The 23,916-nt window shown below is 38.4% G+C and overlaps 3 protein-coding genes, 1 long non-coding RNA gene and 1 pseudogene across 5 annotated transcripts in view; 4 read left to right on the forward strand and 1 right to left on the reverse strand.

Annotated features, from left to right (window-relative positions):
• The window catches only part of LOC117667173 (uncharacterized), a 125,839-nt gene that overhangs the window by 12,545 nt on the left and 89,378 nt on the right, over nt 1-23,916 (reverse strand). The gene's annotated exons all lie outside the window — the stretch shown is intronic.
• On the forward strand, nt 178-4,293 carry LOC117667212 (olfactory receptor 5AR1-like; annotated as a pseudogene).
• Nucleotides 5,568-6,964, forward strand: LOC117656729 (olfactory receptor 5AR1-like). The gene is made up of 2 exons (XM_087892773.1): nt 5,568-6,664; nt 6,915-6,964. Exons 1-2 carry the CDS (start codon nt 5,746-5,748, stop codon nt 6,962-6,964), a joined length of 969 nt encoding a protein of 322 aa, XP_087748899.1. The 5' UTR covers nt 5,568-5,745.
• On the forward strand, nt 10,903-11,982 carry LOC117667213 (olfactory receptor 5AR1-like). The gene has a single exon (XM_060687230.2). The coding sequence runs from the start codon at nt 10,972-10,974 to the stop codon at nt 11,929-11,931; it is 960 nt and encodes a 319-aa protein (XP_060543213.2). The 5' UTR covers nt 10,903-10,971; the 3' UTR covers nt 11,932-11,982.
• LOC148116544 (olfactory receptor 5AR1-like) lies at nt 14,742-17,088 on the forward strand. Its single transcript, XM_087892776.1, has one exon. It carries the CDS (start codon nt 16,042-16,044, stop codon nt 17,086-17,088), a length of 1,047 nt encoding a protein of 348 aa, XP_087748902.1. The 5' UTR covers nt 14,742-16,041.

Raw genomic sequence — 23,916 nt, forward strand, 5'->3', positions numbered from 1 at the left:
CATGCTCATGTTTGGTTTAGCGAAAGGGGGAAAAGTCCCAATACGTTGTGTGATGCCACCATGATGACATGAGTTTGACACCCCTGATTTAGATTAATGCAATAAAAATGTGGCCCTGGTCCTCTGGATTATTGAAAAGCCAAAAAAGGTGGAACTCTAAAGAATGAAAATATTCTTCCTTCCTTTGATGATCTTTTATCAAAGACAATCTTTTGACAATCTTTTTATGATTGTCCTCTCAATTTGTGTCACTGGGTATTAGAGAACGTTGGAATGATTCTATTGATTTGCATTAAATCCCAACTTCACAAACCCATGTATTACTTCCTGGGCAACCTCTCCATTGTTGATCTTTGCTGTTCTTCAGCCATTGTTCCTAAAATTCTGATTGATTCATTAGTTGAAACTAAAAGGATTTCTTACAGTGCCTGTGCTTTAGAGCTGTTTTTGTATGCCATGCTTGTAGACATACAGTGCCTTTTATTGACTCTGGTGGCCTGTGACAGATATTGGCCATCTATAATCCATTTTTCTATTCATCTATAAAATCCAAAAAAACCTCTGCCAGCAAATAATTGCTGTTGCATACGGTATAAGCCTTATGAATATGATAGTAGACATTTCCTCTACATTCTGATTACCATTCTGCACATCAAATCCTATCAATCACTTGTTCTGAAACATATTTCCACACTTAACGATCTCCTTCTCTGACACATATGTTAATCATGTTGTACTATTTACCTATGTTCACTTCTTTGAAGTGAGCAGGATAGCTATGATTCTTCTATGCTGTTTATATTTGGGGTACAATTCTGAGAATGTGCCCTGCTGAGGGCAGGCATAAGGCCTTTCTCGCCTGTGCTTTTCATTTGACAGCTTTTCAGATATTTCACAGAACCATAGCCTTCATGTACCTCCAGCCCTCATCCAGCTATTCAATGAATCCAGTGGTGGGATTCAAAATTGTTTACTACTGGTTCTATGGGCATGGCTTGGTGGGCGTGGCATGGCTTGGTGGGCGTGGCTTAGTGGGTGTGGCAGGAGAAGGATACTATAACATCTCCATTCCCACCCCACTCCAGAGGAAGGTTACTGCAAAATCCTCATTTCCTCCTGATCAGCTGGGACTCGGGAGGCAGAGAATAGATGTGGGAGGGGCCAGTCAGAGGTGGTATTTACCAGTTCTTCGAACTACTCAAAATTTCTGCTAGTGGTTCTCCAGAACTGGTCAGAACCTGCTGAAACCCACCTCTGAATGAACCAAGACAAATGTCCTTTTATGTTCTGATTGTGAACCCCATGCTTAACTGTCTGGTCTACAATCCTGAGGAGGTGAAAAATGAGAATATCAACAGACTTAAACAATTAACTACAATAACTATAGACATACTCTATACATTACAAAGAAAGATCCAACCTTGCTCTCATTCTGCCTACCAGACATCCCAAATTCCACTATCTCTTTGCTCTCTGTGAAAGAGCCCTCCTTTCTGACTACATTTCATCACATCAGACATACTTAATTACTTAATACTTAATTCTCCTTTGATTGTAATTTTTAATTCCTTCTATCTCCCCCTAATATCCAACATTCAAGGCCCCATCCTATCATTTTTTTAAAAAAGATCTCAAAACAAAACCATGTTTCCATGGGAAAGAGTCTTATAATTAATTCCTAAGTCTTATTTCAAATCCATCTGCATCGTTAGTCCATTTGTAATATTCCAAAATCAAGGAAGAAGAATCACAAGTTGGGAAGCCAAATGGTTGTCTCTAACAAAGACTGCAACCAATGCAGCTACTGAAATCTGTCTTTTGACAACTGGCTGTAATCACTCATGCTTTGTCAAATGAGGAGTCTCATTGAGAGCTATAGTTCTGCTTGCCTCTATAGATGTCTAGATCTAGAGCTTGGGGATTGTGCCTCATCACCTGATTGCTCGTAACACGGAGAGAACTTGAGATCACCCACAAGTTCTCCAGTTAGTTGCTCCTCATAAGGAGATTACAAGACCGAAGATGCCTGCAGTTAATCAGAGAGAGTCAGCTGAATATTAGTTTACTGGATCCTGAGGGTGACACAGAATCAGCTGCAGCAACATTGTCAGAGTCAAGGTCAGAGTCATCCTCTGAATTGTGGCTCATAACAGTAATATTTAAAACTTCTTTCATTAAGGACTGAATAAAATTCACACAGTGCTGTAAAACGTGTTGGTCCAAAGATTCCTAATAGAGGAAAACCTCTTAAGGTTGTAGAAAAAATGCTTTTAAAAGTAAAAAAAAAAAGTTGGCCATGCCCACCGAGTCACATTACCCCCGCCCCCCAAAAACCATGCCCACGAAATAAGCTACGCCCACAGAACCGGTAGTAAAAAAAATTTAGAACCCACCCCTGCTCAAGACATATTATGCAGGTTATTTTGTTCATAAGTTTATGAGCAGTCAAACCAGGGGTGAAATCCAGCAGGTTCTGACAGGTTCTGGAGAATTTTGAGTAGTTCAGAGAACTGGCAAATGGCACCTCTGGCTGGCCCCAGAGTGGGGTGGGAATGGAGATTTTGCAATATCCTTCCCCCAGGAGTGGGAAGGGAATGGAGATTTTGCAGTATCCTTCCCCTGCCATGCCCACCAAGCCATGCCCACCAAGCCACACCACTCCCACAAAGCCACACCCACAGAGCCACACCACACCCACAGAGCCGCGCCCACAGAACTGGTAGTAAAAAAAATTGGATTTCACCTCTGAGTCAAACATGTTTGAGTTGTCTAATGATGTGATGGATTGTGTCTATGAAATAGGAGGTGGTGTGGTGGACTATAGCAAAGCCACAGTTTTCCCATGATTAGGAAAGCACATTCCAAGGAGAAGGATTGAGACAAGAGAAACACAGCCTGGAGTTAAATCAGAAAAGAGGAAGATAATTAGGATAGCCACCCCTAGAATTTCCCAGGGTATATAGGTAAGGATTAGAGTGGGATTGTCAGACTAACTAGATTCTGTCTATAATGGTTTCAGCAAATAAAGAACTGAATTTTGTCTGGATTGTTCAATGTTGCTCATTGGCTGGACCTGAGAATTGTTGAGTTGTAGCTTGGGATTCAAGGTATTATTTACTTAACTATAGTCTCCAATTAAAACTATCACAAAGTATGAAAATGCAATCACTTATCTCCAGGATCTGAGGTATTGAAGTACATAAGGGATAATATCCCAAGTGATATGAAAAGAGATTTAAGATCTCTGCCCTTATTTACAAGTTTTGTAAGAGCAAAAAAGCAACTGATTCTACTCTAGGTATGTTTGCTAATTCACAATAAGAGTTATTTAAATGTTGAGATTATCCTTTATACACTGAATATTTATAACAATCCTTATGGGAAATATTACTGAGAAGTTTTTGAACTGTACTAAAATCAGAGGCAATCTTAGTTTTAGAGTTCAATTGATTTATAATGCTTTGTACTTTTCAAATATTAAAACTCTCTTAAGACTTGATTCCAGCTGGATTATTTTGCTATAAGAAGAGAGAAAATGCATAAATAAGAATTAATGCAGATCAAATGACTAGTATCAGAAAGATTTGTTTAACAAGACTGACTCATCCTCACCTTAAGGAATTATTTCTTCCTTAATGTCTGATTTAAGCATTACTAAATTTAATGTAATTAAGTTGTATCTTTCCAATTTGAGAGCCATGTAAATCTAAATAAGAATAAGACATCTCCTAGAAACAGAATTAGGAATATGTATCAAAGAATGGCAGGAAATTGCTTGGACCATTGTCATGAAAATGGGAAGAGATATGCTTCCTGCCTTGCTATCTATGGGGTGAATTGTCCAAGGGAGCTTTTCAGGATTTCCCATTTGAAGACTAGCCTCCGCGGCCTGTGTCTTATCTTCCAAACACCATCTAAACTCCATTCTTTGTGGAGAAAAAAACATATATTTGTGACAGGCAGGATGTCTTTTGAAGGAATATTACACCTAGGGGCAGTGATGGTGAACCTTTTAGGCACAGAGTGCACAAACTGGAAGGTGTGCTCATTCACGCTCCAGAGCACCAGAAACTTGATGACCAGCTGGCCGGCATGCATGTGCGCGTTGGAAACCCGATGACCAGCCCAGCTGGCTGAGCTGGAGTGACGGCATGCGTGCCCACAGAGAGGGCTCTGCGTGCCACCTTTGGCATGCGTGCCATAGGTTCGCCATCATAGACCTAGCGTATCCATTTTGCTATCTGTTTCAATAAGTGTGATTTCTTGTCTTCTCAGAAAGGGCATAAGATTTGATCCTCTTCCAACTTGGTTTATTAGGATGTCTAAGGACTTCTCCTTGACAACAGTCAGTCAGATCATTAATACCTGGTTTTCACTCTGCTTTTTTAGAGGAGGTGTTGTGAGGTTCTGAATTAAGAATAATCTCAGCCAAATATTTGAAATTTAACCAAATTGACAGATTTGATCCTACAGTTTCAAGGCTTCATAAATTAAACAAATAATCTTGAACAGGCATCAGGCACAGATTTGACATACAGAGCCTTTGGTTATCATGATGAATGATTTATACTAGCAGAAACGTCAGGAGAATGTAGGTGCACCTACTTCTTTTATTGTGTTTTTACATCATTGATTAATGGAGCATTAGCAATGAACATTTGGAGACATCGCTTTGCAAAAGTTGAACTCCTGCCTTTTAAAATGCAGCTAGAAATGATATTCATATTTCAATTTGTTATGATTGAAATATTGGTCTAAAATTTGTTTGTTTGTTTGTTTGTTTATGTATATACTGCCTTTATTATTTTTATCAATAGCTCAAGGCGGTGAATATATCCATCTTCCTCCTTGTATTTTCTTCACAACAACTCTCTGTATGGCTGTGAGTAGGGCTGAGAAAGAGTGACTCATCCGAAGTAAATAAAGGTAAATAAACAGATTAACTGAATATTTCTACTACTATATTTTTGGCACCACTTAAAAAGAGGTTCACCTATGAACAAAGTCAAGAGATACCCTAAGTACAGGAAGGTATATCACTTGGGAAATATGGAGGAAAAAATTATGGAAAAGCAAACAAATGTTTTATTGCACCATAAAAGGGCATGAAATTATGTTGCTGGAATATTGAGAGCAATAGAAATCAAGAATGTTTTAATGGCTAGTTGAACTGGAAATTTGGAACCCAAAGAAACAAAATTGTAAAATGAATGGTGTGGGAATTTCATATATTCTGCCACTGCCAATTTACCTTCTATAATTGGAAGGGAATATTCAGATAAATAAAACCTAAAATAGGAGATCTGGAGCTTTCAAATCATCCCTCTTTCTAGAATATATTGCCTGATTTTGGAATGTGAGTAAGAGGGGGATTATGGCTGCTAGCAGACATAAATTCATTTATATTTGAAACATACTTATATAGCAACATATTACACTAGCAATATATTAATCTGCATTCTTCCCTTAACTGAAACAGGAAATGAAGCAGGTATATTAGAATCTTATATTCAAAGACTATATTTTTGCATAATAAATACTGTAGATTCCACCTAGCTAATATGCTGTATACTGAATTAAGTTAGTAGTGTGGTCCCAATCCCTCTTGAAAAAAAATCCAGATTCTTGTTGCATGAAGAAAGGAACAAGGATGAAGTAATATAATTTTCTTTTTCCTAACAAGGGATCAGAAAGACATTTCAGGATCTGCAAATCACCTGAACCAATCCATCTACTCTGGAAATCATGGCTAAAGGAAATGGTTCTGCCTTTTCTGAATTCATTCTTCAAGGATTGACAGACAATCCCAAAATGCAACTTGTCCTTTTTACGGTCTTCCTATTTGTTTATATCATCACTGTATTAGGGAATCTGGGGATGATTCTCTTGATTTGCACTAAACCCCAACTTCACAAACCCATGTATTACTTCCTGGCCAACCTCTCCTTTGTTGATCTCTGCTGTGCCTCAACCATTGCTCCTAAAATGCTAATTGACTTATTAAGTGAAAGTAAAAGGATTTCTTACAGTGGCTGTGTTACACAGCTCTTTGTATTTGCTATCCTTGCAGATGCAGAGTGCCTTTTGTTGGCTGTGATGGCCTATGACAGGTATGTGGCCATCTGCAATCCACTCCTCTATCCAACTGTAATGTCCAAAAAGGCCTGCCAGAAAATAATCTCTATTGTATACTTTACAGTCCTGCTAGATTCAATGATACAAACTTCCTGTACATTCCAACTATCTTTCTGTAGCTCCAACATTATCAATCACTTCTTCTGTGATGAGCCTCCACTCCTTATGATCTCCTGTTCTGATACATATATTACTGAGCTTGTGCTATTTACTATTGTTGGCTTTGGTGAAGCAAGCAGCATTGGGATGATTCTTGTATCCTATGTTTATATTTTGGCTACAATCTTGAGAATGCGCTCCGCTGAGGGTAGGCATAAAGCATTTTCCACCTGTGCTTCTCACTTGACAACTGTTGGGATATACCACGGGACACTACTCTTCATGTACTTCCGACCAAATTCTAGTTACTCCATGGACCAAGACAAATGGGCCTCTATGTTCTACACAGTTATGATTCCCATGCTCAACCCTTTGATCTACAGCCTCAGGAATAAGGAGGTGAAAGATGCTGTGCCAAAATCTCTTGGCCATGTATGGATTTGGATTGGGGGAAAATGTTTACAATAACTTGCAAGGGTCACCATTTGAGGGAGGGTACATACAGAAGATCTATCTAGGAGGCATAATAAAATCAGTTGGGCTATGTGAATTTTTAAAGGATGTGGCCCTAGACAAATTTAATAGACAATAATAATCGCTACCACTTTTGGAGAAAAAAAATTCAAGTGAAAAAAAGAATATACATTGTGTTCTCTTGTTTTTTCAACTGTGTATACACGGAATTGCACAATCCTCTGAATATTATCTCAATGTAAAACATGTTATTTAAATATAATATAGTACACCAATACAAGTCTCCACTTCTGCCATAGGCCACTATTTCAGTTTAATCAGAGAAACCTGGCACTTCCAACTGGTTCAATCTTTTTAGCCCTTTCCCACGATATTCGTCCATTTAAAAAATGGTAGTTTGACAGCAGTCTGTCAGGAAAAAAACAGATTCCTGGCAGTCATAAATCAAAATCATTTATTGTAGAAAGCACAGAATCAAAACACGTTTGTAACTATGGGCTTTAGAAATCAAAAGACTAGACGCATATATAATATTACATCATTCCACATCTGTAAATTAAATACTGTTGTTGGTTCTGAATTTGTCAAGTCATAAGCAGTTCAGTAAGGGGCAAACCAAGTATTTCAGATATTTTTATTTAGCCATAATTACACAAGCTGCAAGGCTTAGCTGGCCAATGTCTTCCAGCCCATGGCTAGGGTGGGAGTTGCAGGAGTCCCCACAGTTGTAAAGGAAGGCGAATTAGGAGATTTTTTTTTTAATTCAGAGACTTCTCAAGAAAGAAGGGAAAAGAAGGTGTATTAGCACAGGGTCAGCCAGAAGGTGCGGAAATCCAGTATGAAGAAGCCAATGCTCACACAGGATCAAAGAAAGATTTTTTTTAATTCTACTTCATTCTCATATAAATTGCCACAAAGAGGAGAGGGTGAATTTATTATCCAAAGCACCAGAGGGCAGGACAAGAAGCAATGGGTGGAAACTAATCAAGGAGAAATTAAGGAGAAACCTCCTAACAGTGAGGACAATTAACCAGTGGAACAACTTGCCTTCAGAAGTTGTAGGTGCTCATCACTGGAAGTTTTTAAGAAGTGATTGGCATAGGGTCTCCTGCTTGAGCAGGAGGTTGGACTAGAAGATCTCCAAAGTCCCTTCCAGCTCTATTCTGATTGAAGTTGACTACCTCTGGGTGTGTTTTTACTGTGCTAATAAATTTTACTTAACTCCAGACCTTTGTCTAGATGTCAGGGTTCTAGGTAACATACCCACAGCAAACAAAACTCTGAGGCAGGTAGATTCCTCATAAAATAAGGTCAGCAAGGTCCCTAGGAAAGAAAGACCTTTGACTCAAATTGGTTGAAGTGATAGGTTCTTAAGGATTAGTTGTTGCAGCAAAAGCAAGGCTAGATCTGAGATTCCCACACAAAATGTTACATTTTCCCCTCTTTCCCCAGCACTCTGCCCTTGACCTCTGTCCAGTGGCATGCTGTCTCGATCTTTGGGAAACACCTTGGATGTTTGGTGCCACTTGGTGCAATTTCACATTTTTTTCCCAAGTTAGGTGTCCTTGAAGACCAAAACAGGCTGTTTCTCACACTTCTTGTTTCCATCAAACCTACCAATCCCCCCCCCTCTTCTCTACTCTCTACATTCCGATTGCTCCCTTCCATTTACTGTATGACAGGATGCTGGCAAAGCACAGAGCTGAAGATGGCATATATGACAGCCCCACCCTATCACCTTTTCAAAAGATTTCAAAATTATTTTCCCATAGGAAATGGTCTTATAATTAATTCCAAAGTCTTGTTTCAAATCCATCTGGATCCTTAGTCCATTAGTAATATTCCAAAATCAAGGAAGAAGCAGGAATAAGAGTCACAAGTTGGAAAGCCAACAGTCGTCTCTAACAAAAACTACAAACAAAGCTGCTACCTAATGTGTCTTTTGACAACTGGCTGTAATCACTCATGCCTTTGACAAGTGTGGAGTCTCACTGAGGATCAGAATTCTGCTCACCTCTGTAGATGTCTAGACTAGGAGCTTGGGGATTGTGACTCATCATCTGACTGTTCCAGCTACACAGGATATGCCTGTGGTTGATCAGTCTTAATTGAACACTAGCTTATTGGATCCTGAGGCTGACAGTCCTAAAATACAGGGTCATCTGCAAGAACATTGTCAGACTGCAGGTCAGAGTCATGTTCTGAATTGTGGCTCATAACACTTGTATTTAAAACTTCTATCACTAATGACTGAGAAAAATTCATATGGTTCTGTAAAATGTGTTGATCCAAAATGTTCGCAATAGGTGAAAAGCAGTGAACAAGCAACTTTTAAAAGTAATTAGAAAGTGAAATATGTAGAAATAATTAGAAAAGAAAATATGCAAATTCTTGTAGATGTTGACTTCAGTATGAGTGAAGATAGTTTTCCTTCATCTCCCAGAGCTCTAAAGCTGATAGTGACAGTTGTCTTGTGGTGTCCTTGTGAGGAGCAACTATCTAGAGCACTTGAGGTTCATCTCAGCTTCTCCCCTTGTCCAGAGAGGAATTATCAAATAGCGAGACTGCTTGCCTGATCTTCATTAGGGTTAGGGTTAGAGTAGGATTGGATTAGACTGACAAGATTCTGTCTATGTGATGTCAGCAAATAAAAAAATGAATTTTGGTTGGATTGCTCAGTGTCGTTCTTGGGCTGGATCTGAACATTGTTGAGTTGTGGATTGGGACTCAAGATGTTATTTACTTAATGATAGTCTCCAGTTAAAACTATTGCAAAAAAGCATGAAAACACAACCACTTATCTCCAGGATCTGGGGTACTGAAATACATAAGAGACAATATCCCAAGTGATATGAAAAGACATTTAAGAACTCTGTCCCTATTTACCAGTTTTATAATAGCAAAGAAGCCACTGACTTAATTCCAGGTATGTTTGCTAATTCACAAAAAGATTTATATTAGTGTTGAACTTAGTCTTTACAAACAGCATGTTTATATTAATTATAATAATAATAATCCACATGGAAAATGTTACTGAGAAATTTCTAAACCATAATAAAATCAGAGACAGTCTTAGTTTTAGAATTTCAATGGATTTATAATGGTTTGTATTTTTTAGATATTAAAGCCTTCTTAAGACTTGATTCCAGATGAATCATTTTGCTGTAAGAAAAGTAAAAATGCATTGGTTGCAAGGATCCCTTCAACAGAGTCCCATGATGTAGAGAAAGCCTCAAAAAATAAGAATGCAAATCAATTTCTGATACTTTCTGACTAGTATCAGAAAAAAGGCAAGAGACACCCTAGGTACATAAAGCTGGGAAATGTGGAGAAAAAATTATGTAAAAGCAAAGACATGGGCTTTTTCACCATAAAAGGACATGAAATTCCATATTGCTAGAATACTGAGAATAATGGAAATCAAGAATGTATGGCTAGTTGAACTTGAAATCTAGAACCCAAACAAACAAAACTGATAAATGAATGGTTTGGGAATGTCATGTACTCTACTACTGCCAACTAACTATCTACCATCGGAAGGTAGAATTGGCACAAATGGAACCTGAAACAAGAGATCTGGAGCTTACAAATCAAATCCATTCTAGAACATATTGCACAGTTTCCAGACAGGTGGAAGAGGGAGAATTATGATTGCCAGCGAATATAAATCCATTAAAATTTGACACATACTTTTACAGCAACATACTGTATCTACTGTAGCAATATATTAATCTGCATCCTTAATTGAAACAGCAGATGAAGTAAATATACTACAATTTTCTATATATTCTCAAAATAGGAGATCTGGAGCTCTCAAATCATCCCCCTTTCTAGAATATATAATCCCGATTTTGGAATGTGAGTAAGAGGGGGATTATGGCTGCTAGCAGAACATAAATTCATAAATATTTGAAACATACTTATATAGCAACATATTACTCTAGCAATATATTAATCTGCATTCTTCCCTTAACTGAAAAGAGGAAATGAAGCAGGTATATTAGAATCTTATACATATATTCAAAGACTACATTTTTGCACAATAAGCAAATTCCATCTAGCAAATATGTTGTATTCAGTATACAACATACTGAATTAAGTTAGTAGTGTCGCCCCAATCCCTCTTGAAAAAAATCCAGATTCTTGTTGCATGAAAAAAGGAACAAGGATGAAGTAATATAATTTTCTTTTTCCTAACAAGAGTTCAGAAAGACATTTCAGGATCAGCAAATCACCTGAACCAATCCATCTACTCTGGAAATCATGGCTAAAGGAAATGGTTCTGCCTTTTCTGAATTCATACTTCAGGGATTCACAGACAATCCGAAAATGCAGCTTGTTCTTTTTACGGTCTTCTTCTTGGTTTATGTCATCACTGTATTAGGGAATCTGGGGATGATTCTCTTGATTTGCACTAAACCCCAACTTCACAAACCCATGTATTACTTCCTGGGCAACCTCTCCTTTGTTGATCTCTGCTGTGCCTCAACCATTGCTCCTAAAATGCTAATTGACTTATTAAGTGAAAGTAAAAGGATTTCTTACACTGGCTGTGTTACACAGCTCTTTGTATTTGATATCCTTGCAGATGCAGAGTGCCTTTTGTTGGCTCTGATGGCCTATGACAGGTATGTGGCCATCTGCAATCCACTCCTTTATCCAACTGTAATGTCCAAAAAGGCCTGCCAACAAATGATCACTATTGCGTACTTTACAGGCCTGCTAGATTCAATGATACAAACTTCCTCCACATTCCGGCTATCTTTCTGTAGCTCCAATGTTATCAATCACTTCTTCTGTGATGAGCCTCCACTCCTAATGCTCTCCTGTTCCGACACATATATTAGTGAGATTGTGTTATTTACCTTTGTTGGTTTTGTTGAAGCAAGCAGCATTGGGATGATTCTTGTATCCTATGTTTATATTTTGGCTACAATCTTGAGAATGCACTCTGCTGAGGGTAGGCACAAAGCATTTTCCACCTGTGCTTCTCACCTGACAGCTGTTGGGATATACCACGGGACAATACTCTTCATGTACTTTCGGCCCAGCTCCAGCTACTCCATGGATCAAGACAAATGGGCTTCTATGTTCTACACAGTCGTGATCCCCATGCTCAACCCTCTGATCTACAGCCTGAGGAACAAGGAGGTGAAAGATGCTATGTCAAAATCTCTTGGCCATATATGGGTTTGGAAAGAGAGAAACTTTGTTTTACAATGACTTGAAAGGGTGGCCATTTGATGGGGGTACATACAGAAGATCTATCTAGAAGGCATGGCAAAATCAGATTGGGGATATGTGCATTTTTAAAGGGTATGGCCCTCAACAAATTTAATAGGCAACTTAATAATAATCTCTACTACTTTAAAAAAATGCAAGAATATGGGAGGATTTGGACTGCCAAATTGGGAATTATATTACTAGGCAACAGAATTGACATGGATGAAAGAATGGATCGAATTAAGAAATATAAGATTACTAACTTTGGAAGGACATGCTTTGCAATTGGGATGGCATGCATTTTTATGGTATGGTAGAAGTAAGATATATACATATTTTCATAGACACTATGTAAGAAATGCATTGTTATTAGTGTGGGAGAAGGTTAGAGATAAATACTATGTGAAAATTCCAATATGGTTATCAAGAATGGAAGCATTGATACACCCAAATATGGTTAATTTTAGAAATATTTTTAGATATAAAGACTTACTTACAGACAAGGGGGAATTGAAAGGGAAAAAAGAAATGGAAGAACAAGGGATTGTGATAGACTGGTACACGCATATGCAAATACAAGCAAGGTATGAAAAAGCAAGCAAAATTATATGGTTTTATTTAGAAATGACAGATTTGGATAAGATACTCATGGGAACAGAGGATAAAATAATTTTAAAAATCTGTAGCTTTATGCTTAGTATGGAATTAGAGGAAGAACAAGAAAAGGAAACAATGATTGCTTGGGCAAAAAAATTGAGCTCGATAGATGGCAACGGTTATGGGAAAGGAACTATAAACTAACAATGTCCACTGCATATAAAGAGACTCAATATAAAATGTTTTATAAATGGCATATGCTTCCAGAAAAAAATGTTTAAAGACAAATCAGCTAAATGTTGGAAATGCCATCAAATACCAGGATCTTATTATCATATGTGGTGGACAAGCCCAGAAGCTAGATATTATTGGAGCAGAATTAAGACATGGTTAGAAGAAATGATCCAACAACATACTGATTTAAAACCTGAGCTGTTCATATTGGGTATACTACCAGAGAAAATTAGTAAAGAAAATATATACTTGATTTTACATATAATAACTGCAGCGAGGATAGTATTTGTGCAAAGATGGAAAGCAGAGAAAATCCCTTTGGAAGGGGAAGTAATTAAAAAAATCTTAGACTGTGCAGAAATAAACAGATTAACTTTGATGTTTAAAGAGAGAGAGGATACGGACTATTATAAGATATGGGGGGAAATTTATGATTGGTTAAAAAAGAGATATAGATAAAGATTGTGATAATTAAGTAAGGAGAATGTTATATTAAATATATTGTAATTTGGAGGAAATAGGACAACAGAGAAATGGAAATTATCAAGGAGAAATGAAGATAGGAGGAGTAATAAAAAGAAGTAGTAGTCACGGAAGAAACACCGAGAAGACACACTGAAGGATTTATGTATTATGTGTTTGTTTGTTTTAAAACATAAAAAAAACTTTTATAAGTTAATTGAGGAAATTGTAATTGTCAAAATGACTGTTTTTAGACTGGAGCCCTCTTTCAACAGAGGAGGAGTGATACGACATCATCTATCTCCAGTCTACAACACGGTCCTTTCAATAGTTCCAAGAAGGCTTCACACCCATTTGCACTACTCAGATGACCCTGAGGGCACAGATAAATCTCCAGGTGGTCTCAACAACTCCCTGAAAGAATGCAAATGACCAGTTGTCTGAAAGGAGTATAAATCCTTCCATTCCCCACCATCCACTCAGAGCTGAAAAAGCTTCTTGGATGAGAAATGAAATGTCTTCAAAAAAAGATTTTTAAAAAGTCCAGTTTCCTCTTGAAAAAGCACCTTTGGGGCACCCATCAATCATGGTTCCTGACATATAGATCCAGACTCACTTTCACCTTATAAGAAAATACCAAGTAAAGGCTCTCCACTCCCTGATTACACATATCCTCTTCTGTTTTTTGATATGGATCTGTATGCATTGTTTGGAAAATAAGTCACATACGTTGGTTGCCAATTCCATGTTCCAGCCCCGTCTCCTGCCCCCCATGCTCAGTTCCAATGTTTGATGTTGGACTTCAGAGATTTAGCACCTCTACTTTCTGGCTGTTACATCCATGTGACCAAATTGATTTTGCCTCCTTTTTTGCAGCACTCATTAAGTAACTCACTACAATAGTTCACTAAGGGTGCAGTTTGGCCAAAAACTGGAAATAAATGCCAGTTTCACAGCAAAATGGTTGTAAATGTGTCATATGGCTTCAGGACATTGCAAACAGTTGTAAATATAGCCCGTTTGCCAAGTGCCCAAAGTACAGTCAGGTGATTGCAGAGGGAGGGGTGACCATCAGAAACTCCTAAAATAGATCTGTTGGAACTTGGAATGGCTTTTAAGTGACCAGTCATAACTCAAGGACTACCTCTGCCAATTAGTGGGATCATGGAGATATGATATATGTACAAATAACATTAGAGCTAAACAGTTGAATTTAACTCAACATGAATTAAAGAAACTTCAACATGACTTAACTTTTTACTCTAAGATTCCTCCAATTAAAACTATCACAAGAAAGGATGAAAATGCAACCACTTATCTGCAGGATCTGGGGTATTGAAATGCATGAGGGATATTATCCCGGATGGGTTGAAAAGACATTTAAGATCTCTGCCCCCATTTACTGTAAAACTGTAAATGCTGTTGTAAAAGCAAAGAAGCCACTGACTTAATTCCAGGTATGTTAATTTAGAAAAAGACTTATGTTAGTGTTAAACTTTGCCATTCTTTCCTTTTTTTTTTCTTCCTAATGTTTTTTCCTGCAAGTACAGTCTATGCTTTTTTTCAGATCAATTGAGTGCTTTGATCCATTGATTAGAACAAGAACTGACCCATCAGCTTGTGCCCAATGCACAATGGGAGTGCATTGAGTGAATGAATAACTCAAAATGACCCAGCCAGCTTTCATGCCTAAGGCAGGACTAGAAATCAGAGACTCCTAGTTTTTAGCCTGATGCATTTAACCACTAGACCAAATAGCTTCTCCCTAGACTTTTTGCCATTACACACTGCATATTTATAGTAACAGTATCAGTCCATATATTTCATATATAATATATTTTAATAGACTTCAAATTCTATATTGTGTGCCACTAAAACATTCAAGAAGTAAATTATTTCAGTTTTTTGTTTTTTTTTAAAAAAGCATTATGATCCTTCTCTATCTGGGATCAGGCTCAGATCTTGTGCAAAGAAGCTTTGCTATCCTTCGTGGACAATCATATTAGCAGACACATAGGAAAAATGCTATGCCTAACATCTTTCAGTAGCTTTTTATAGCATTCACCGACTCTTACAAGGGCTAAATAAATTTAAAATTTGGACCCTAACAAATAAAAGGGAAAAATGAATTGGGTGGGAAATTCACCTGCTGTATTTCCGGTCAACTCCTACTCTATTGAAAAAGGAGGTGAAATAAACAGGAATCTAGCATTAAGTCCCCTTTTCCAGAATATAATGGAAGGTTTCTAAATTGGAGAGGGTAGAATAGAGATGCCAGCAGCTAAAAATACATTATGGTCCAACATATAGTTTACAGCAACAGATATAGCAATATTGTGGTACATGTTTTTTTTCAATATTTTATTAAGTTTGTGAAAATACATTAAATATCATTTCTATTTACATTGGATGTGCAGTGTTTATACATATATACAAGATATATACCTGGTGTTTCTTAAGCTACTTATTCCTTTTATTAGGCACACCTTTTTCTCCTTCTTTTATTTTATCATTCATCCATTCATACCACCTTCCCCAAACAGTATAGTTCAGATTACTATACTATAGCAATATTGTGGTACATTATTTTGTAGCCTTCACTTACACAGCAGTGTGTAAATGAGTTTGTATATAACATGCTTCATGATGAATTTTCATTAACTAGGTTTTTTTTAAAAAATTGTATTACTCTATATAATAAAAGTTCTCTTGATAGCATATGATATATGTGATATACTGTAGTAGATATGATAAAATCCTCTTGAAAAAGTATCCAGTTGTTTTAGGAAGAGAGACACATGAACGAAGCCCTGAATAATGCAAGTTTCTTTGCCGTTACAAAGGATCAGAAAGGCATTTCAGGATCAGCTAATATTTGGAACCCAGTGCCCACAGAGAAAAATCATGGATAACAAAAATGAATCTGTCATTACTGAATTCATTCTTCAGGGATTCAGAGGAAATCCCCAAATGCAGTTTATACTTTTTACGATTTTCCTCCTGGTTTATGCCATCACTGTCTTAGGGAATCTGGGCGTGATTCTGTTGATTTCCACTAAACCCCAACTTCACAAACCCATGTATTACTTCCTGTGCAACCTTTCCTTTGTTGATCTCTGCTGCTCTTCAACCATTTCTCCAAAAATTCTGATTGACATGTTGGTTGAAGGAAAAAGAATTTCATTGGGTGCCTGTGCTACACAGCTCTTTCTGGTAGCTATATTTGGAGATACAGGATGTGTTTTGTTGGCCATGATGGCCTATGACAGGTATGTGGCCATCTGCAATCCACTCCTCTATCCAGCCATAATGTCCAAAAAGGTCTGCCAGCAAATGATTGCAGTTGCATATTGCATAGGCCTAATAGATACAATAGTATACACTTCCTCAATATTTCGACTGATATTCTGCCGGTCAAATGTTATTAATCATTTCTTCTGTGACATACCTCCACTCTTAATGATCTCCTGCTCAGATACATACATCACTGAAATAGCGATAATTGTCATTGCTAGCTTTATTGAAGCATGCAGCATAACTATGATTCTTGTATCCTATGTTTATATTTTGGCTACAATCTTGAGAATGCGCTCTGCTGAGGGCAGGCACAAAGCATTTTCTACCTGTGCTTCTCACCTGACTGCTGTTGGGATATACCACGGGACAGTACTCTTCATATACGTTCAGCCCAGCTCCAGCGATTCCATAGACCAAGACAAATGGGCCTCATTGTTCTACACGGTCGTGATCCCCATGCTCAACCCTTTGATCTACAGCCTGAGGAACAAGGAAGTGAAAGATGCTGCAACCAAATCAGTGGGCAACATATGGATTTTTAAAGGGAATAATCCTAGATACATTTAATGGACAACTTCGTTACAAACACTGCCATTTCCAAACAGGAAGAGGAAGACCATCAATGAGAAAAAGAGTGTACTTGGTAGCAATCAACAAAGAGAAGGTTCCTGACAGTGGTGGAATTCAATTTTTTTTACTACCGGTTCTGTGGGCATGGCATGATGGGCATGGTGTGGCTTTGTGGGCGTGGTAGGGGAAGGATACTGCAAAATCCCCATTCCCTCCACACTCCTGGGGCCAGCCAGAGGTGGTATTTGCCGGTTCTCCGAACTACTCAAAATTTTCGCCACCGGTTCTCCAGAACCTGTCAGAACCTGCTGAATACCACTCCTGGTTCCTGGTAACCTTAAATCAAAATTATGGTTTTTCCGCATCACAGGATCAATAACCTTTATCACTATGGATAGTAAAAATCAGAAATTTGTAAATATGATACACCAGTGGTTCTCAGCCTTTTCTTCACCATTGACCCACTTTAAATCAAGGGCCACAGACCTCCAAGACCCCCAACACTTAGCTCAAGATTTAAACCATAACATTTTTCCTGCCTTCAAGAGACCCCCTGTGATGACATCATGGCCCCCCAGGGGTCTGCAGACCACAGGTTGAGAACCACTATGATACATTATTATATAATCTAACTATAAATATTATAATAGTTCATAGTGCAACAAAAATGCTTATATTTCTGTGATATATATATAGCTTTAGCTATTATCTTTATACACTTAAAAATATCCAAATCCAATTTAGTTTTGTGGAAAATGTGATCACCTGTTGAATTAGCCTTGCCAAACTAGAGTAATATTGCAATACTAGGATTTACGTGATTTGGAATATTAAAGAGCTCATAAATGCCCTGAGAAAAAACACTTGGTAATAAATGGCTTTGTTTCATAATTGTTGTTTCTAAAGAAAAAGAATATTAGTGAAAATCAATATATTTGTACAGCTTTTCTAAAGCTGGGCTTCTATGTTATCATCCTTTTGAGGATTATCATATATTAATTGGGTGCAGTGCAGATTAATATTGTAAACAATCATACTATTGTATCATAAACCTGGTATTTTTCCAGATGGTTTTTTGATTCAAAATAATCACATTTGCAATGTTAATAATAGCTATTTCTACATTATTCAGCTAGGTTTATCTAATCTATTGCCATGAACGCTTGGGTTTATTGGAGCTGGAATTCATCATATCCAGAAAGGAACCAGAATGAAAAAAAAATACAGTATGCTAGACATTATTCCAAACAAAAATCTTTTAACAACTTTGACTGGAATGATTTCTCTATTTCTTTAGAGTTAGTTCTGAATGAATATTCTTCTTCATCGGAAAATTGCCCAAAAAGGGACAAAGACAACTTCTGATTAAATTAATATGGAACTTTGCAACCAGCAGAAACTGACAATGTTTATATTTTATTTCAGTCTATTCATGAATCCTATTTTTTTTACTTAGAATATATAACTCAGTGCATTTTTCCCATCAGTCAGTGAAACTGTGTGATGATAAATTCAGTATATGTAAAAAGAAGAGGTTCTCACACAATATAGAATTTGTCCATTCCAAAACCAATATGTTGTATAAAGATTATACAAATTCCTGAACACTGGGGTACTTGGTGACATCAAATGAACTTCAGATTCAGCTTTTGTAATAAGGAAAAAACAGAGCACTGTCAAGAACGTTTTGAGAGATTACATTGGATTTTCATGCTATCTAAACCAGGGGTGTCAAACTCAAGGCCCACAGGGTGCTTAGATCTGTCCCACGGGGCCACCATGGAAACAACAAAGGACTGGCTCCCAGTGCCTCTGCCAGTGAAAACAGAGCTCACGCAGCCCCCCTAAGCTCCGTTTTCGCTGGCAGAGGGCTTCAGGAGGTCATTGCAGCCGAAAACGGAGCTTGGGAGCCTGCCTTAGCACTTGGCCACCACTGGTGCCCCCGACACAAGTGATGTCAAGATGGCCACGCCCACCCTGGCCACACCCACCTCGGCTCCCTGAGGTCAAACACCACCCTGATGTGCCCTCAATGAAATCGAGTTTGACACCCCTAATCTAAACCCTATTAATTTTATGTAAAGGATGGATGTGATCGGTGGTGGGATCCAAGTAATTTAACAACTGGTTCTCTGCCCTAATGATTTCCTCCAACAACCACTTTGCCAAACTGCTCAGAAAGTTAACAACCGGTTCTCCCGAAGTGGTGCGAACTGGCTGAATCCCACCACTGGATGTGATTCATCTAGAATCTCTTATTCCAAAATTGTCTGGAATCAACTGAAACCGAAGAGCACTGAGTAAAAATACCCCAAGAAAAAGATGTAGCAATGTTAAAATGTTAAGGTACAAAAGAATTTCATCTGGAGTGAAAGCTCAAATTAATAAATATCCAAACGGTAGTTCCCATTCTGCATATTTAAATATAAACATGGCTCCAAGATAATTGCATTACAAAAATGTAAAAAAAAAAAAACAGAAAAAAATCCATCGGTCACTGGAAGTGTCGATTGCTCCATAATAAAAGAGAAATCAATTAAGTCTGCTGTTTCCATATGAAACAATGTTTAGGGCATCAGGAATATTGCTAAGTTCTTGCCTCAAGACTGAATGAGAGCCACCCTTTTTTTCCCAGCCTTTTGAATTGAATATGCCTTCTTCTTTACCCTATCCTGACTTATTATATGTTGACATAATGGAGTCTTTCTGTTTTGATTGCCATATAAGTCTTAATAGCAGCAGCAGCAACATTTTTACTAGAAACAGAATTAGGACTTTAAGCAGACTAATGGCAGGAAATTGCCGCTTTGGACCATAGAATTATAGAATCATAGGGTGGGGACCTTACCGGTCTTCTAATCCAACCCTCCTGCCCAACATAACCCATTATTAATGGTGAAAATAGTATTACCAACAGTAACACTATTTTTCTCAGGAACAAGCCCAGTGGTGGGATTCAGCTGGTTCACACCGGTTAAGGCAAACTGATTGTTAAATTACCCACCCCCTGCTATCAAAGTGGATCCTGGGTGCTGCGCTGCGCTGCAATGGAGAAACGCACAATGGAGCAGCCAGCGCAAGAGAAGGAGAAGGCCGCTTTCCCTCCTCCTTTCCTCGTGCCGGCCACTCTGTTGTCCATTTCTCCATTGCAGCACAGCGCAGCACCCAGGATTGACTTTGATAGGGGAGGTAATTTAACAACTGGTTTGTCCAGGGTCAGGTTGGTCGTCGCGGGAGGCTCTTTCGCACATGTGCAGCAGAGCTGGAGGATAGGGATGGGTGACTCCTCCCACAATAGCCAACCTGACCTGGGCAAACCTGTTGTTAAATTATTTGAACCCCACCACTGAGCAAACCCTGGCCTGCTTCAGAGCCAGTCTGTACATCATAATACCCATCAAGATTTGTTTGTGTGTGTCATCATATTATGACATAGCGCTCTTTTACATGTGGGAGCTCATGGTATTCCATGGTATATGAGGCAAATGACTGGAGCTAGTATCAAATCAGGCATGATAGCATGTGAAGCCTATGTTGCAGCAATTAAACAAGGGGTGAGCACTCTCCCTGATTGCCTCTCCGAACAATTGTTCAAAGGTCTCAGGACTCACACATGAAAGACCAGCTTCCAGGGTTTCCCTCTAGTACCTGAACAGCCTCTGAATTCCATCATGAACACTTGATTATTTTTTGTAGACAAGAAAACTCCAATTAATTATAGACCTGACATCTCTTTAGGCAATGGACAGATTATCCCTCATAATATCTAATAAGTTTCTCTGAGTAAGTTTTGTTGCTTGTCTCTTTAGAAAGCATGTCTCCCTCTCTTTTGATTTTTTTGCATATTAGTTCTCTCCCCAGTTTAATTTGCACTTCATCCTGCCAACGATCACTCAGATCATTAATATCACTTTTTATTCAAGTGAGCTCCCCTGCCACTTTGGTGGTGGTGAGATTCTTTCTGAAGCAACAGTCTCAGACACAGCATTTGATATTTAACCAAGTTGAGGGGGATAATGACTTCAGGAGCTATTAGTTACAATAAATTATCTTGATCCAACCCAGCCATGGATCAGGCCCAAATGTAGTACAGAAGTTTTGCTTACCCTGATGGGTTATCTATACTAGCAGAGACATAGGGAAAGTAGAACCCTGTTTATAGTCTTATATCTTTCAATGGATTTTTACATCACTGATCGTGGAGCATTGGAATTAGGGAGGAGGGAAGCTTTGGTGTCAAACTTTTGCAATATCACTTGCTAGACTAATTTTGTCTAATTAACATTGAATTAGGTTTTTTTAATCATGCTTTTCCTTTCTTGCAAGATCAAAATTGCCTTCCTCTGAAATATAAAGAATTGAATGTGGGAGAATTGGTTGAATTCAGACAACACCCTAGAATATTACTGATTCTAGGGTGAATGACAAATTTGGGAAATATTCTTGCTCTGTATAAGATCACACATTTTCTTAACAAACAAGTTCCATCTTAGCCCTTCTGGACAACCATGTAACATCTATGTTACGGGATATATGATCATCTTCAGTTGATTCATCAGTTCATTCCTATCTAAAATATAACAAATTATATTTGATCACTCATCTATTGCAGGAGTCTCAAACTCAAGGCCTGCAGGCCAAATCTGGGCTGTGCAGTGCTTAGATCTGGCCCACGGGGCCACCTTGGAAACAGCATGCAAGAAGGGACAGGAAAGGAGAAAGGGAAAGAGGAAAGAGGAAAGAAAAAGAAAAAGAAAAAGAAGGGAAGATGGGAAGAGAGCAAGGAAGGAAAAATAAGGAAAGAGGGGAAGGAAGAGGAAAGGAGAATGAAGAGGGTAAGAAAAAGAAAAGGAAGGAAGGAAGGAAGGAAGGAAGGAAGGAAGGAAGGAAGGAAGGAAGGAAGGAAGGAAGGAAGGAAGGAAGGAAGGAATATTATAATGAAAGTGAGGGAGGGTCTGAGGGAAGTCCTGCCTTAGCAGTTGGCCACCACAGGTACCCCCGACACAAGTGATGTCAAGATGGCCATGTCCAACCCGGCCATGCCTAGCTTGGCCATGCCTACCCTGACCAGGCCTACCCCAGGCCCCCGAGGTCAAACACTACCCTAATGCGGCCCTCAATGAAATCAAGTTTTTACACCCCTGATCTATTGTTAATTTCTAGGTTGGGAAGGCAGTCCTTCCATAAGTTACACATGGACTGTATTTGAACAGCAAAGGTAGGAAGATGCTTCAATCAATGAAAATGGGCTGAACTACAGCACACAAGATGTATTACCAACCTGCAGTTTGTCTGTAGGTAGAATAGTGTAGGATTTTTTAATATAAAGCTGTAATAGTTCTAATCTTTGGTTAATTGAGATTTTTCTGGAAACAAGACAATGATAAAAGGTTCTTCCTTCTATTACTTTCTCTTTTGAAAATCGAATCTGTATTCTGAGGAATGACAAACATTCTTTCGCATTTGGTGAAATGCTATTCTATTACATTTGTCTTTATAAACTTCCAATTCCCTACAAAGAAGACTAGTCATTTAGTTAGATATCATTATCTTGGATCAGTGATTAATTTTTTTAAAAAATCAACACCAGCTATGAATTCAGGCAGGATAACTTTGAAAGGGACGTTGTCTTACCTGAACGTCCGTTTTGTCCTCGTTGTTCCGACACTCCACTCATTGGGATTTCCTCTTCGCCATTAGCCAGACTGAGTGCCAATCAAATTTTCCTCCACAGCTTGGTTCCTCCTCCTCCTTCTGCGCATGGTCAGTCTTTTCGCGAAGTCTCTATTTGTCTGTGACTAACTTCCTGCAACTTCTTTGAACTTCTGAACCATCTTACTTCTGTTTCTTTTACTTCTTAATTTTATTAATTCTCCTTCGCTGTAGAGGATATAAACAAAAAATACAAACTCCCAAGCCGGGCAAGATTATGTATTACAGGGAGGGTCGGAACAACGAGGACAAAACGGATGTTCAGGTAAGACAACGTCCCTTTTTCCTCCTCGTTGTTCCAACACTCCACTCATTGGGCCATACCCAAGCCTATTTAATTTTGGGAGGGAACTTCTTCCACCTGCTGTGCCCTGCTGGGAATTATTGCCTGTAGAACCCTTCTACCAAAGGCAGCTTCCACTGATGCAAATGTATCTAACCTATAATGTCGTATAAATGATGATATAGATGACCATGTGGCCGCTCTGCAAATCTCATCTATTGATGCCTGTGTGGCCCAAGCCACTGAAGTAGCCGCACTTCATGTGGAGTGTGGAACTATACCCCCCGGGACCTGTAAACCTTTTAATTTGTAGGCAAACGAAATGCATAATTTTATCCATCTACCAATCATTACTGATGATACCTTTTGTCCCATTGTTGATGGTAAAAAGGATACTAGTAAAGCTTCAGACTTTCTGAATGATGACATTCTTTGTATGTAACATTTTAGGGTTCGACGTACGTCTAATGTATGCCACTTTCTCTCCCTCGGATGTTTCGGATCCAGACAGAAATTTGGTAATATAATTTCTTGAGTACGATGAAATAGTGTATTAATTTTTGGTATAAATACTGGATCCAGTCTCATGACTACTCTATCTGGGAAAAACACACACAAATCTTTTCTAACTGACAAGGCTGCCAATTCTGAAACTCTACGTGCTGACGTAATAGCTATCAAAAACGCCATTTTTACTGTTAGATGACGTAATGAAGATTCCTGTATAGGTTCATAAGGACCTGATGTTAGTGATTGTAAAACAAAATTTAGATCCCAAGTTGGAAATCTGTGCACCACTGGCGGTCTTAAATTTCCAGCACCCAGTAAAA

The sequence above is a fragment of the Pantherophis guttatus genome, chromosome 1 (genome assembly GCF_059756535.1).
Source record: "Pantherophis guttatus breed Tessera chromosome 1, ASM5975653v1, whole genome shotgun sequence".
In the NCBI taxonomy this organism is placed as follows: Eukaryota; Metazoa; Chordata; class Lepidosauria; order Squamata; family Colubridae; genus Pantherophis; species Pantherophis guttatus.

Coding starts and splice junctions, on each gene's coding strand:
- LOC148116544 (XM_087892776.1), top strand. CDS start 16,042: ATGCAAGTTTCTTTGCCGTTACAAAGGATCAGAAAGGCATTTCAGGAT.
- LOC117667213 (XM_060687230.2), top strand. CDS start 10,972: ATGGCTAAAGGAAATGGTTCTGCCTTTTCTGAATTCATACTTCAGGGA.
- LOC117656729 (XM_087892773.1), top strand. CDS start 5,746: ATGGCTAAAGGAAATGGTTCTGCCTTTTCTGAATTCATTCTTCAAGGA. Junction 6,665..6,914: donor TGTGCCAAAATCTCTTGGCC/ATGTATGGATTT, acceptor TGTGTATACACG/GAATTGCACAATCCTCTGAA.